Here is a 14,054-nt window from a genome sequence, read left to right on the forward strand (position 1 = left end):
ATTTTCAACAGGCAGGTCATCATAATAATTTGATCCCCACACCCCCACATACATAAAAACCACACAAATCAACCATGTGCAGTCAAACGCACAGTGACGCAGTCAAAAGCTACAGCACAGATTGAATATCGTAATATCAAGATGGTTTAGGCAAGCTTGTGGAGAAAATAAAAATAAAAAATGATGAGAAAAAAATATATATTTTTTTTTGGTCACTCACTCTTGAACTTCGCAAGCAAGCAGTGGTGAAGTTATAGACGCATGAGCAGTAATCATCAGCTAGCAAGCAGAAATGTGATTGAAACCAGAAAGACACACATTCAAAGGAATGGTGTGGGAGAAGTGTACTATACTGTAGATAAGATAAGAAGTTGAAATACTGCAGTTCAGTAAATTAGCCTGTGTGTGTACGGGCGAGCGAGGGGAGAGCGCTGTATATGCCGAAATGTGATACTGTTACATTACACGCCTGTGCGTTTCAACAATGTTCAAATGAGACATACAGCACTGCACATACATGTATAAATATACAAATTTATAATTAATGCGCGCGCACACGCAGACTGTGTACTGACGTACTGTAGGTTGAACTGCTAAAGTATTAGACTTTGAAGACATCAGCTCGCGAATGCCCACCTGAGTTTTTAGACGGTATTGCAGTATTGCAGACAGCGCTACTAAAATGCCAATATTACGAGCGCTAAAATACCGGAACATATTCCGGGGGGAAAAAATACTGCATCTGCCCGCGGTTATCAGAGTTGCGCCAATACGGCCGCATTAGGATAAAGGCGGCCGCAGCTGTACATTCCAAACTAAAACCCAAATCCATATTTTATCCCCATCATATGAAGGGGAACTTTGTTGAGACACTCCATCAGATGAATGTTAAAGATTTTGAGGCAATGTCTGATGGATGTAAAAAGAATAAACAGAAATTTAATATAACAAAGGGAGAGAATGAAGCACTAAAACAGCTGCAACATAATAAGGAAATTTTGATTAAGCAAGATGATAGTTGGGGCTGAAGTGGGGGCTACTGTAATCATTAGCTCAGAGTACTATTTACAGGAAGAACAGAGGATCCTGGGGGATACCAATACCGTCCAGGCTCTCAGCAGTGACCCTTCGGATTTGTTTCAAAAGAAGTTTGAAGTTATCCTTCAGGAAGGTAAAGATTTGGGTATAATAAATACTTCCGAATTTGTTTACCTTTGTAACAGGTTTCCTAAGATACTATATTTTATACACAATTTTTATGCACAAATGACTCCAAATACCACCAGGGAGACCAATAATTTGTGGGATCAATTTGACGTCCCAGAACTTGTCGGAATACATTGATTTTTTTTCTCCAGAAATATCTTGTGCAATTACCCTCATATTTGCGTGATACCACAATACCAAACATTTAATCAATGTATTTGATCAGATGGTGTGGGAGGATGACTTTTTGTTTTTAACCTGTGTTGTCATGGCGCTCTATACCCGCATTAATCATTTGCATGATTTAGAGGCCGTGGACAAATTCTTGAAAAGAGACGAAGATATGACAGAAGAGCAAGCTAATTTTATCCATAGGAGTATTGAGGAGTATCCATAGGAGTATTGAGTTCATTCTCATTCATAATTATTTTTGGTTCAATGACCGCTATTTTCTTCAAATCTGCAGAACAGCCATGGGCCCCAGATTCATGCCGAGCTACGCAAACCTATTCATGGGCCTATGGGAGGAGAGGCATGTGTGGGTTGGTGGTGGTCTTGGCACGGGTCTCGTCCTCTGGCATAAATTCATAGATGATATAATCTTTATATGAAGAGGAGAAGAAAAAGCAGCACTGAACTTTATAGAAAATTTGAACCAGAATAATTTAAATTTAACATTTACTTATAATATGCGTAGGGAGGATATTCAATTCTTGGATTTGAATCTTTATGTACAGTACAAGGAGGAAAAATAAATTGTAAGACTCATTTCAAGACCATGGACTGGAACACACATCCACAGGAAGAGTTGCCATTTTAAGAAATGGCTTAGTAATATTCCATAGGGCCAACCAAGGAGAATAAAACGTAATTGTACATCTGATAAAACATATGAGGAGCAATCAAACATCTTAAAAGAGAGATTTTTAGAGAAAAGGTAAGATAAGAAGATGCTTGATATTCTGATGCACCAGGTAACTGACATAGAAAGGAACGATCTTCTGAAACCTAAGAAATTGGTCAAAGAGGATATGGGGATGTTTATCCCCGTTATCACTCAATGCAATAAAGAATCACATAAAATAAAGAAGATCATGGGAAGACACTGACCAATTCTGAAACAGGACCCCATACTCAGCGGCATCCTACGAGATAGACCGCAGATTGTCTTCACAAAAGCCCCCAATATATAAAGGATACGGTGGCTCCAACATATTTAAAAATAAATCTGTGTCTAGTGACACAGTGAAACGAGAAACCCGGCTGGAAAGAAATCCAAATTTTTTTTTTAAGTGTTTGGAGTCTGTAAATTTGGCATCAACAAAAGCAAGAATTTTACTTCCAAGATCACTGGAGAGGTTTTTACTATCTTAAGCCTCATCAATTGCAATACAGACTTAGCGGTCTACCTGTTGGAGTGTCCGTGTGGCCTCTAATACTGTATGTGGGCCATACTACAAGAAAATTGAAAGTCAGAGCGTTAGAACATGGCTGGAAACTCATAAAGTTTCATTACATTTTAAAAAGTGCCACCAATCAGATTGAGATCAATTGATTGAGATTTTTGTAGATTTTTAAAGATTGAAGATTTTGGAATTTTAAAATCTTTTATTTTTAATTATTTTAATTATTTTAAATTTGTATCAGATCTTTATGTATATCCTTAAGCTATGTCTAGCTTTTCAACCTTTATTTGTCCAGTCTCCTTTATAAGAAAAACTTGATGGGATCATTGGATCTAATTTTTAATGTCTCTTAAATGGTTTTTGAAGCATTTTGAAATGTCTATTAACCTCTCTATCTTTATTTTAGTATCTACAATCGACTTTATACATGTTTATTTTGAACCATAAGATTGAAGGATTTTTAGGTATTGTTATTTTAGATGTTGTTATTAAAGATTGTTAGACTTTTGTGGCATTTTTTGATTAATTATGTATGTTTAATTATGTTAATGCAATAACGATGAATATGAGGGACCAGTGAGGATTTTAATGACATGTATAAACTCTATGGTAATTTAAGGGCGGGTGCAATCAGAGATGCAATCAGTATCCTTTTGCAGCCGTTCTTTGTAACATTGTAGTCAGCTGAGACAGATTTCAGTAACGAAGTGTTAGGGTATTTAAACCTTGTACCTCCCGGATCCCAACATAACCACAGAAGAAGCCTACAGATTTAGTAAAACGCATTGGGCTTTTGGACCTTGGAGGCCACCATACCAACCCCTCGACAATCCAGAGCTGACGTCAGAGGTCTCCGGAGCACCTGCTGGTGAGAGAAGCAGACGAGAGAGATTGTATGCAGATGACCAGACAGGATGGGAAAACGTGAATCTGACAAGTGACGATTTAGGGTTGGTGTGCCCCAAGTCACTCCCTGCACAATACCTCGGGGAGATTGTAAGTTCACGTTATCCCCTTTGTGTTGTTCGTTGCTTGGAGATATAAAAACATTATTGCACCAGCATTTCTGCATGTATTTCTTCCTACATGTACCAGTGATGGCGGTTTGATTTATGAGGTCCTGGTTCAACGGAGGAGTGTGCAATATCAATTAGCAGGGCTGGTACCATCTGTTACCGTGTATTCACTATAATTTATATATATTCAGATTGCGATGTGAACACTAACTTTCTCCATTCATGGCAATGAATGGGCAAGCTAAAACATTTGCCAAAAAATGCATATATCGTTAGTGTGGTTATCTATACTCTCAAAGGGGGATAGATAAACACACTTCTAGTCAATGGGCTGCCTAGAAAATGGGTAGTTGCCCCAGGGTGGATGGTTAGGCCTCTTGCGTGGGTAGTGGGAGGGGTTGACCCCTTGATTACCATAGCGGTTACTATCACTAAGGTAATGAAAGGTTAACACCTCCCACCACCTTCCCAGGAGGCCTAACCACCCACCCTGGGGCAACAACCCACCCTGCGGCAACTACCCACTTCACCCACCCCTTCTACCCGCAACAAACCAGGTACTCTAGTTTAACCCCTTCATTACTTTAGCAGCTATCTACGAATGTAATAAAGCTGTTTTTATTTTATTTTAATAACACAGTATTGAAGCAGGGGGTCTCCGTTATTGAACCACATTATTTCAGTCTTGAGGAGCCCGGATTCATGAGTTACAGGTCCCGGTATGGGGTGCTGTATTGTTTAAATGTCCCGAGCACTTGACGTGGGACATTTAAATATGGCGAAGATACCGGCATACAATACCGGGGCCTGTAACTCGGGAAGCAGGGGTTCCCAGAGCTGAAATTAATTCAGTCAAGCTCCAGAGACCCCCTGCTTCAATACTATGTTATTAAAGTAAAATAAAAGCAGCATGATCGCCTGTAATAGGTGCACAGGAAGAGTGACTGATTCTGTCTACTCTCTGCGCGCATATCTTACAGACTTATGCGGTCTGGTAGGTTCAGACAGTGGGAGTCCCATTCAGAAGCAGGGACGTCCACTGTTTTAATCCTGATTTGCCATTCCTCTCTGCCAAGCACTGTCAACTCTTGGCAGGCAGTAAACCATTACATGCCCTGCGGCTGCTGATAGATAGAAGTGGCTGCATCTGTAACCCATCATTTCTGTTTCTTTAAGAAATACATACAGAAGGTTAAATCTGTCCATCCATACTGAGATTGACCTAAAGAAAATATGTCTCACATAAAACAGGCATGTGAATCTCTCTTTCTTACCCTGCACTTTGATCTCTGTGCCTTCTCCAAAGATGTACTGGCTGGAGAACCACACTGCACAGTAATAAACTCCCTCGTCTCTCTTGTCTGTGTTCCCAATAGTCAGCAGGAAAGTGTTAGTTGACTCCTCAATCTCAGGGATGAACCTTTGTGAAATTCCATCCCCGTATGCTGGGTGGTTCTTCTCTCTGTGACTTAACAGAAACTGCATCTCCTTCCCTTGCATCTGACGGTACCAAGACAGAACATGGGATGTAACCTTGCTACCTTTCATGAAGCACCTCAGAGTGGGGTTCTTTCCTCCTGTGGTGATAGATGGTAGTGACTGTTCCAAAGATGGCCCCTCTGGTTGCCTGCTAACTTGAAAGGATATTTGGGGGGCTGTATAGGAAAGGAGAGAGTTGAAATCAATGACCTGTTCATTTATTAGTATAAACATGTTTGTACATTGTGGAAGTGTCTTTTCTCTGACCCCTCATTTACCTTACCTTCATCTCAGACTACCATATGCAAAAACCGTACACATGTTTTTCTGTCTTTGCAAAATTAGGCAGAAAATCTCTTATTAATGTTTTTATATTTTCATGCTATAAGAACAGAAAAGGAGGGTTCATTTTTAAGATATATATTTTTCTTTAAATATAAGTGGCAGTTTAAGTTTGTAAGTATAAAAATAGTTGTACTGTGTGACGGTTCAGGGGATTCCTTCCTCTCCATGTGTCCCCGGCACCGCGGTTCCCCCTGCCTCTGATCTTCCTTCCTTGCCTCCTTGTTCTGTTCTCCCTTCCTCCTCCCACATCCGTCCCTATGCGGCATGCCCTGATGCGCTCCCAGCGTCTGCTCGCGTTCCCCGCAGGCGCGCGCATGTTCCCAAACACCCGATCCCCTCCGCGGTACTCCCTGCTCGCAGATTCCCTCCGTCTCCCCTCCGGTCCCATTACCTTCTGCAGTCACTCCTCCGGTTCTCTCTCCTCCCTCGGCAGGTGCCCCCGCAGCGCGGCGCTCCACACGCTTTCTGACACAGCCTGAGCACGTGCACCCCAACCTTACAGAGGGCGCACACACACGCTCCTCTTGTAAACTTCACCAGACCTCTGGCTCCGCCCCCCATGCTGTACAAGCTATCTCCCTCTCTGATTTACCTGTCTCCTTCCTTTCTCCTTCTCACCTATCCCTGCTGCCTCTCACTTCACCCTCTACTCCTCCTCTCTCTCCCATTGGTGTTCCCTCCTTTATAACCCCTGTCTGTCCTCTAGCTCATTTCTCTGCATAGCTTCTTGTGACCCCTGTGTGTGCAGTCCTATGCTTGGCTCTCCTGTCTCTTTCAGCATTTGTTCCTGCTCCTGCTTACCTCTGGATCTCCCTGGCTTGAACTCTGCTTTGTACTGGATTACCCTGCTCTCTCCTGCCCTTGAACCCAGCATACTGATACGACTTTGCTGCCTTCTGTTACCCCGGGACTCTGGCTTATGGACATCACTATCCTGCTCTCTGTTGACCCTGGACTCTGGCACACGGACATCACTATCCAAACTCTGAAACCCAAGGCGTTGCAAGTATACCTTAACCCTCTTTCTACAGGCCCGGCACGCACTACCACACTCTGGGCACGCCCTCACTGCTGTAGGTGCGTGTTATAACCCCACCCACCTCAGTACTGGGGACTGGCCAGGTCTGCGGGCATACAGGTGTTACATACTGCAATTTCTTTGCTTGGAGGTGAGGATGAGCGCAGGAGGATAACCTTGATATATGTAAAAGAAATAAAACATATATAGTGCAGACTGTAATCACTGCTAATGTTCTTGATAATCTTTAAGAATAGAACTCACAAAAATCGCCATATAATATCACATGTCAGAGATCTTTCTCTCTCCTACTGGAGCCCTTTAGCCGCAGAAGCCAGGATATCCCTCAATAGGTATGTATGGTATGAAAATAAAAGAAACCACAATAGTGCATACTATTCGAACTGGATATATTACAGAATCATCACAAGTATAATGAACTCACATTTTCCATATAAAACTCGGGTGGGGGAGAGAACCGCAGATGTAACTGACAACTCTTGACGAAGCAATTAGCGAAACGCGTAGAGTTGCAGCAGAGAACTTACGATTGGAAGGACTGGCAAGATTGGAGCTGGCACCAGACACAGTTAGAACTTCCGCCCTTAGCTGTGACGCGGTAGCAGGAAGTGACGCGACGGCAGTGACGCACGCGGAAGTATACAGCAAGGAGCTAGTGAGACGCTGTGAAGCTGCTTGCATCTGTCCTCCAGTTACATCTGCGGTTCTCTCCCCCACCCAAGTTTATATGGAAAATGTGAGTTCATTATACTTGTGATGATTCTGTAATATATCCAGTTCGAATAGTATGCACTATTGTGGTTTCTTTTATTTTCATACCATACATACCTCTTGAGGGATATCCTGGCTTCTGCGGCTAAAGGGCTCCAGTCAGAGAGAGAAAGATCTCTGACATGCGATATTATACGGCGATTTTTGTGAGTTCTATTCTTAAAGATTATCAAGAACATTAGCAGTGATTACAGTCTGCACTATATATGTTTTATTTCTTTTACATATATCATGGTTATCCTCCTGCGCTCATCCTCACCTCCAAGCAAAGAAATTACCTGTATCTGGGATTTGGAACTGTCCCATCAGAGGAAGTTGAGCTGCTTTATACACATTTTTATTACCTATTCACAGTTTGGTGTAAGGTGTATTTGTGTTTTTGTGTGTTTCACTTATAACACTATTTATTATTATTATCACTTGGGAAGCGCCCAGTCCATCCCTCACTCCTCCTTCCCCTTTTTTTAATTACATACTGCAATCTGACTATCATACTTCAGCAATGTCTTCCATTATTTTACACCATTAATGAATGTTTAGGTCAGTTTATGTGCAACTGGGCTTAGGAACTCTTGCTACTTCCACAATACAAAATACACATAAAAGAGCTTGATCTTGCACTCCAATCCCTACAGTCAAAGTTGTGATTGGAGCTGCTCGTTTTCTTTTTCTTTTAGCTGGAACTGAGACCATTTTAATCGACATGAATCTCAGTTCCATAACAAACATAGTTTTGCCACGTGGGGATTTTCTGCTAAATCCCACTGGATGAAAAACTAGTGCAAAAGCTTGGGTTCTATGGGATACAATATATGCATCAAAGGCAAAGCGAAGGCACAAAGTTGTTATTTTGTTCAACTCCCACTGAAATATTCCTGCTCCAGGTAGTGTTTATGTACTTATCTAAGTTCTGCCATTTTTCGGATTTGTCCACATTTGTCTGCGAAGAAATGACGGATTTATGGAGCAAGTGTGAGGTGTTAGAGTTGAGTTATATTTACATATCGGGGCAGGTTTATAGGGTTTATTTACTCAAGTTTTCTGGCTGCAAAAGTAGAACAAAAATGGTGCAAACAACAGAGCCTGTATTCACCAAAGAAAATGAATGCCGTTGGAAGCAATGGAAATGTTCATAATAATGCAGTTATATATAGAGATTCAAAAAGAGGGGTTGATAAATTTAAGACTTTTCTCTTGGTCAGGACTGCATTAACATGCTCAACCCAGGGAGAATTTGGCCATCGCCCTGAGTTCACAAAGTCTCAGCAAACAGACACAACGAGCGCTCAGAGAAATGAAGATTTCAGACACAAAGCAGTTCTTCTTCACTTCTAATTTATTTAAGATTTACAGTACAAGCAGCTTTTATAGGTATTCACAAAGGCATTTCTAGGACATAACAGAGAATACAATCATCAGCATTATTTCTGGTGGAAACCAGAATTTAAGGTCTACGTGTTTTCCTTAGCTTGTTATTTATAAAGAAGACCTTGTTTATGTCCACCTACTGTAGCTGGGGTCTTCAGCTGTGGCATGTTTTCTTAACAAACATCTCAAAAGAAAAGATAAGGCTTCTTGCTGAGTACAAAACTGGTTCAGAGTTCAGTTTTCTAAAAAGGCTCAGTTGAAACTGGAAATTACAGCAACACAAAATGGAAAACAGAGGACGTGAAGGACAGATTAATAATTTTAACCCTTTCAGGGGTAATTCTGCTTCACAAGTACAATAATATCGTATGATATAATAAATGAGGCTGGCTAGGATCTACTGTATAGGCACAAGGACAAGACAGAACAGAAAGATCCCTTGTGCAACACACTTTGGATGACCTCACAAGTTAATGAGGTAAAGTGAAAATTGTATTAAAGAATTTTAATTGAAACAAAATTCTAAAAAAATCAGTGACACACACAGATAACGTAGCAAAATATAAAAAAAAACACTTAAAAGTGTGAGGGAGTATACTCTGCCATTACAAAGATGTTACATGCTTGAAAATGAGAGTTCACTCTAAATGTCATTGATCTACAAAATGGTGATAAACTATAGCCTTCTATATACCTAAGGCCTTCTAAAGTTCTGCAACAGGTTGTGGATCAGGGCCTCTATATATTGTACCAGTAAAATGTTCTATAAATTGTATTGTATTGTATGTCTTTATTTATATAGCGCCATTAATGTACATAGCGCTTCACAGTAGTAATACATGTGGTAATCAAATAAATAACAGATAATATAAATAACAGATCATGGGAATAAGTGCTTTAGACATAAACGTAACATTAAGGAAGAGGAGTCCCTGCCTCGAGGAGCTTACAGTCTAATTGGTAGGTAGGGAGAACGTACAGAGACAGTAGGAGGGAGTTCTGGTAAGTGCGTCTGCAGGGGGCCAAGCTTTATGTATCATGTGTTCAGAATATTCACAGTGCTATTCATATGCTTCTTTAAGCAAGTGTGTCTTAAGGTGGATCTTAAAGGTGGATAGAGAGGGTGCTAGTCGGGTACTGAGGGGAAGGGCATTCCAGAGGTGTGGGGCAGTCAGTGAAAAAGGTTTAAGGCGGGAGAGGGCTTTAGATACAAAGGGGGTAGAAAGAAGACATCCTTGGGCAGAACGCAAGAGTCGGGATGGTGCATAAATAAGAAACATGTTCCAAGATCGCTGTTTAGAAAATCCAATCTATACAAATAATCACAGAAAAAAGATAAGGTGCAAAACAGCGCTAATAATATAGATTGAAATTAAATAAATGTTCAGGCAGCCAGGTGGATGACTGGTAGTACAACCAGTCAGGGAAGCAAATGAGAAAAAAGGTTAAACCGGCGCCAAAGGGGGGTAAATACCAGACCAGTGGAGGGTGTGACAGTCCAAATACAGTCCTTGGGATGCTGAATAGTGATGATTTTCAACTCAGCAGTGCATATGTGGAAAAAGAAAAGAAAAGAAAAAGATAATGGTGCAGTAAATCAACACAGGGGGGGGGGGGGGGGAAATGCACAGATAATATACAGACAAAGACAATCAACAAACTAGACATACAAACATGAAACAATAGCACGGCCTAAATATTAATAAAAAGCAATTTATTTGTGTGGAAAGTGCATGAACCGCATCCGGAGGGGTAAAATTACAACCCTACTCAAAAAAAGTTCCAAGTTTTTAGAGTGTTTCACTGTGTGGAAGAAGTCTGCAGTTCCTAAGGAGAAATCTGCAGTCTCTGAAAAGTGTTTTAAACCGAGGTGCGGCGACATTGCGGCTGCTGAGGAGGACTGGAGGACTGGAGACCTGTGAGCCGGTGGAGAAATTATAACGGAGGTGACGTCACGTCCGCCCAGAGGTCCCGTCATCCGAGTCACCAGCCTGGCATCCCAGTCACGTGTAGACGCCAGCCCAAGTGCTCCGGTCGCCATCTTGAGAGCCCAGCTGCACGCACCAGATCATTGCCTGTACCCTTCCAGCATTCTGTGAGTAGGGTTGTAATTTTACCCCTCCGGATGCGGTTCATGCACTTTCCACACAAATAAATTGCTTTTTATTAATATTTAGGCCGTGCTATTGTTTCATGTTTGTATGTCTAGTTTGTTGATTGTCTTTGTCTGTATATTATCTGTGCATTTCCCCCCCCCCCCCCCCCCTGTGTTGATTTACTGCACCATTATCTTTTTCTTTTCTTTTCTTTTTCCACATATGCACTGCTGAGTTGAAAATCATCACTATTCAGCATCCCAAGGACTGTATTTGGACTGTCACACCCTCCACTGGTCTGGTATTTACCCCCCTTTGGCGCCGGTTTAACCTTTTTTCTCAATCTATACAAATGTTCTTACATGTACCCACATTCTGTATGGATGTGTTTGATGAGATGATGGGGTTTTTTTTCAAGTCCATCACACAGACAGCAAGTGTCCAAGGAAGCACAGCCTGTACCTGAGGCTGCATCCTTGAGGAGGATGAGGAGACTGTTACCCTCTTCCTGAGGTTCCTCAAGAGGAGGTAAAAGCCACTGCTGTAGCTGCCTCAGCCATTACCTAAGCCGCTACCCCAACTACTGCACCAGCTGACCCAGACACTGCTCCAGCAGCTGTACTAAGGCAACATCATGGCAGATGGAGGAGAGGTCACGCCTCAGGGAGCAAGCGACCCGCTTTCACCACCATATCATGACCCATGTCATATGGCAATGTCACGGGAGACCAATGCTTTTAACACCTTAATACCCGTATCCTTAGATTGAGCAAAGCAGAAGATAAAATAAATTGTAATTTATTTACATAATGAACACAGCTTGATTTACAAAATACTACGAAAATACACTTACTAGTTATGATGTTAAATCTGGTTACAGGAAAGATCTTAGATGGAACTCTTAACCGCATGATGAATCTTAGATGGATCTTAGGTGAATCTGTTACCTGAGGGGCTGCACAGCTTCTTATAGGGTTAACATTCCTATCTCTATGCTCTGTAGCCAACCTCTGCATGGGAACTAAATATTCCCTCCAATTCTGGACTTTGCCAGTCCTGCGTAGCCTGGCACAAAGCTTCAGTATCGCAACTGAGCATGTGTGACAAATGCTATCTTTCCCCACTTGGTATGCTAGACCCCCTGTCGGCTCAGCACCGGAGAGTCTGGACCGAGCAGCCATCTCACAGGATAGCTTATTGAAGTTATCTTCCTTCACCCCTCTTTGCTAACAAAAGGTTCAACACCTCTATGTCCTGGATGGCCTTTGACGCTCGAGTCTAAATTATGCATTGCTTACTCAATGGGATTTCCTGCCATGCATTTTAAAGCATAGAACTTACACCTTGTGTTACCTCCTGTTCTGGACGCCTGAAGGAAAATCCCCTTATGTCTATAATGTTAAAACAGTTAAACTAGGGTAACTTTAATTCATCAATTCTTTATAAGGCTTTATAAAAATTGTTTGATAACCTTATTAATGGTTTTAGCTATGCAGCGCTAACCTCAAATCTCAGTGCTCTAGGATGCTCCCAGCCAAAGTTAGCTCACTGCTTATATGCTATGCAGCAGGCTGCTGTGTTCTAAAAACTTTTTTCCTTCCTGCGGTTGGCAGTGAAACACTGTTGCAATGCACACACATGATACATAACTGATACATTACTTGTTACAACACTTATACAATTTCACTCAGGGTATTATGTGGTTCCCTTATACCTAGCGGGATACACAGAGACAATTATAATACATTCACAGCACTGCAGCCAATACAAGGGGAAAGCCGCCGGGGGCCGCACAATGAGTGCAGGTGGGCCGCATGTTGTGCAGGCCTGCTCTACATGTTAACTTAAAAACCCATTTAACTCTCTCCACCTTATACCTGGTGAGAGAGATATGGAACCCCTCACTGAGTTCTGGGATTTGGGCATATTCCGGGACCTGTAATGTAACCCAGTTCCCTGGGTCTGTGCCGAAGCAGGGGGATTTGGCAGAGAGCTGCAAACTGCTTTCTAGGGAGGATTTTATCCGGTGTCTGTGCTCCTCGTGTCCTCAGGAATCTGGGGAGATTCCTGAGTGCATGTTTTGGGGTAACCCGCAACATTGACTCCCTTCTACCCAAGCACACCCTGACAACAGTTTACCGTAAAAGCCTCCCTGATTCTCACGCCCTGCACATCTACGCTGGTCAGCAGTTCTGGAACAGTAAAAACCCACACATATCTTCACTACACATGCAGTTACATACCACAATTGGGTTGAAGAACTGACACTCACAATTCCCCAATGTGGCTCAGGGGCACCCATCCGGGCCTTTATTAATGGCCTGGGTACCCGTTCACCATCACAGGCAGAACACCAGTGCTATGCTTAATGGGGAAGATTGCGGCAGCCCTCAAGGGCCTCACTTGGGCTATGCAGCATGGGCTGGAGAGCATCAGAGCACCCTCCATACTCACAACTCCTGGTGCCTCCAGTGAGTACCTGCCCCCATCAGGCATGTCACAATTGGTGACAACTCCACCTCCTCCTCCATCCTTGCAGTTGGCCACAAAATGGAAGCGTGGCAGGCCTCGCATCGGGGGGCCGAGTGAGCCGGCCAATTCGGTGGCTTGGAGGAGACGCTGAACCTTGTACATAGTTAATTTGTTTATATTGCTTTTTTTTTAAATATAATGTTAGTTATGAGTTTATTTTTAAACACAGTGAATTACCTGTGTGGGAATAAGTTATTTTCCAAACATCTATCTCTGGTAAGTATGGTTGTAATATGTAGATACATTATTGTACACCCATACTTGATACACTCAATATTATATACCATAAAAAGCCGCACAATCATATCCTACATCCCCTTTAATCATTTAAAACCATAGTATAGTTAATTACATACATTTGCATGTCATTTCCCAGAATCCCTTGCTGCAGTGGAAGCACTTTATTCTAGGAGATAATGGTGAAAAGCAGGATAGCAGGCCTGTCTGGGTGTGAATATGCTCACAAGTGATATTTTCATTTGCTATATGCTATACTGTGGAGGATTTTTCTCACCTCTTAACCGACCATTTTTAAGGTGTAGTTTAAACCTATCCCAGCTTCAAATTGCAAAGCTAGCATAACCAACCTCACACTGATGAGACCCAAAAGGTTAAAACAGCTGTCTGTGAGTAGGGTTACTGGCTATGCATCTTAACCCAGGCTGTGCTGAGAGCTGTGTAATGCAGCGAGCATGCACTATAAGGGTTCCGTGTCAAAATGGATTTGAAGCAAAAGATGAAACTGTGTGCTCATTTGCATGTCATTTCCCAAAATCCCTTGCTGGAGTGGAAGCAC

At 42.2% G+C, this 14,054-nt stretch overlaps 1 protein-coding gene across 1 annotated transcript in view; it reads right to left on the bottom strand.

Moving 5' to 3' along the window:
- LOC142467652 (immunoglobulin lambda-1 light chain-like) overlaps positions 1 to 14,054 on the bottom strand; it is a 59,992-nt gene that overhangs the window by 23,892 nt on the left and 22,046 nt on the right. Inside the window, exon 2 of the mRNA XM_075573596.1 lies at positions 4,903 to 5,283. Coding sequence (XP_075429711.1) covers positions 4,903 to 5,176 — 274 coding nt within the window. The 5' untranslated portion in view covers positions 5,177 to 5,283. The remainder of the gene's footprint in view (positions 1 to 4,902; positions 5,284 to 14,054) is intronic.

The sequence above is a fragment of the Ascaphus truei genome, chromosome 16, assembly GCF_040206685.1.
Source record: "Ascaphus truei isolate aAscTru1 chromosome 16, aAscTru1.hap1, whole genome shotgun sequence".
Lineage (NCBI taxonomy): Eukaryota > Metazoa > Chordata > Amphibia > Anura > Ascaphidae > Ascaphus > Ascaphus truei.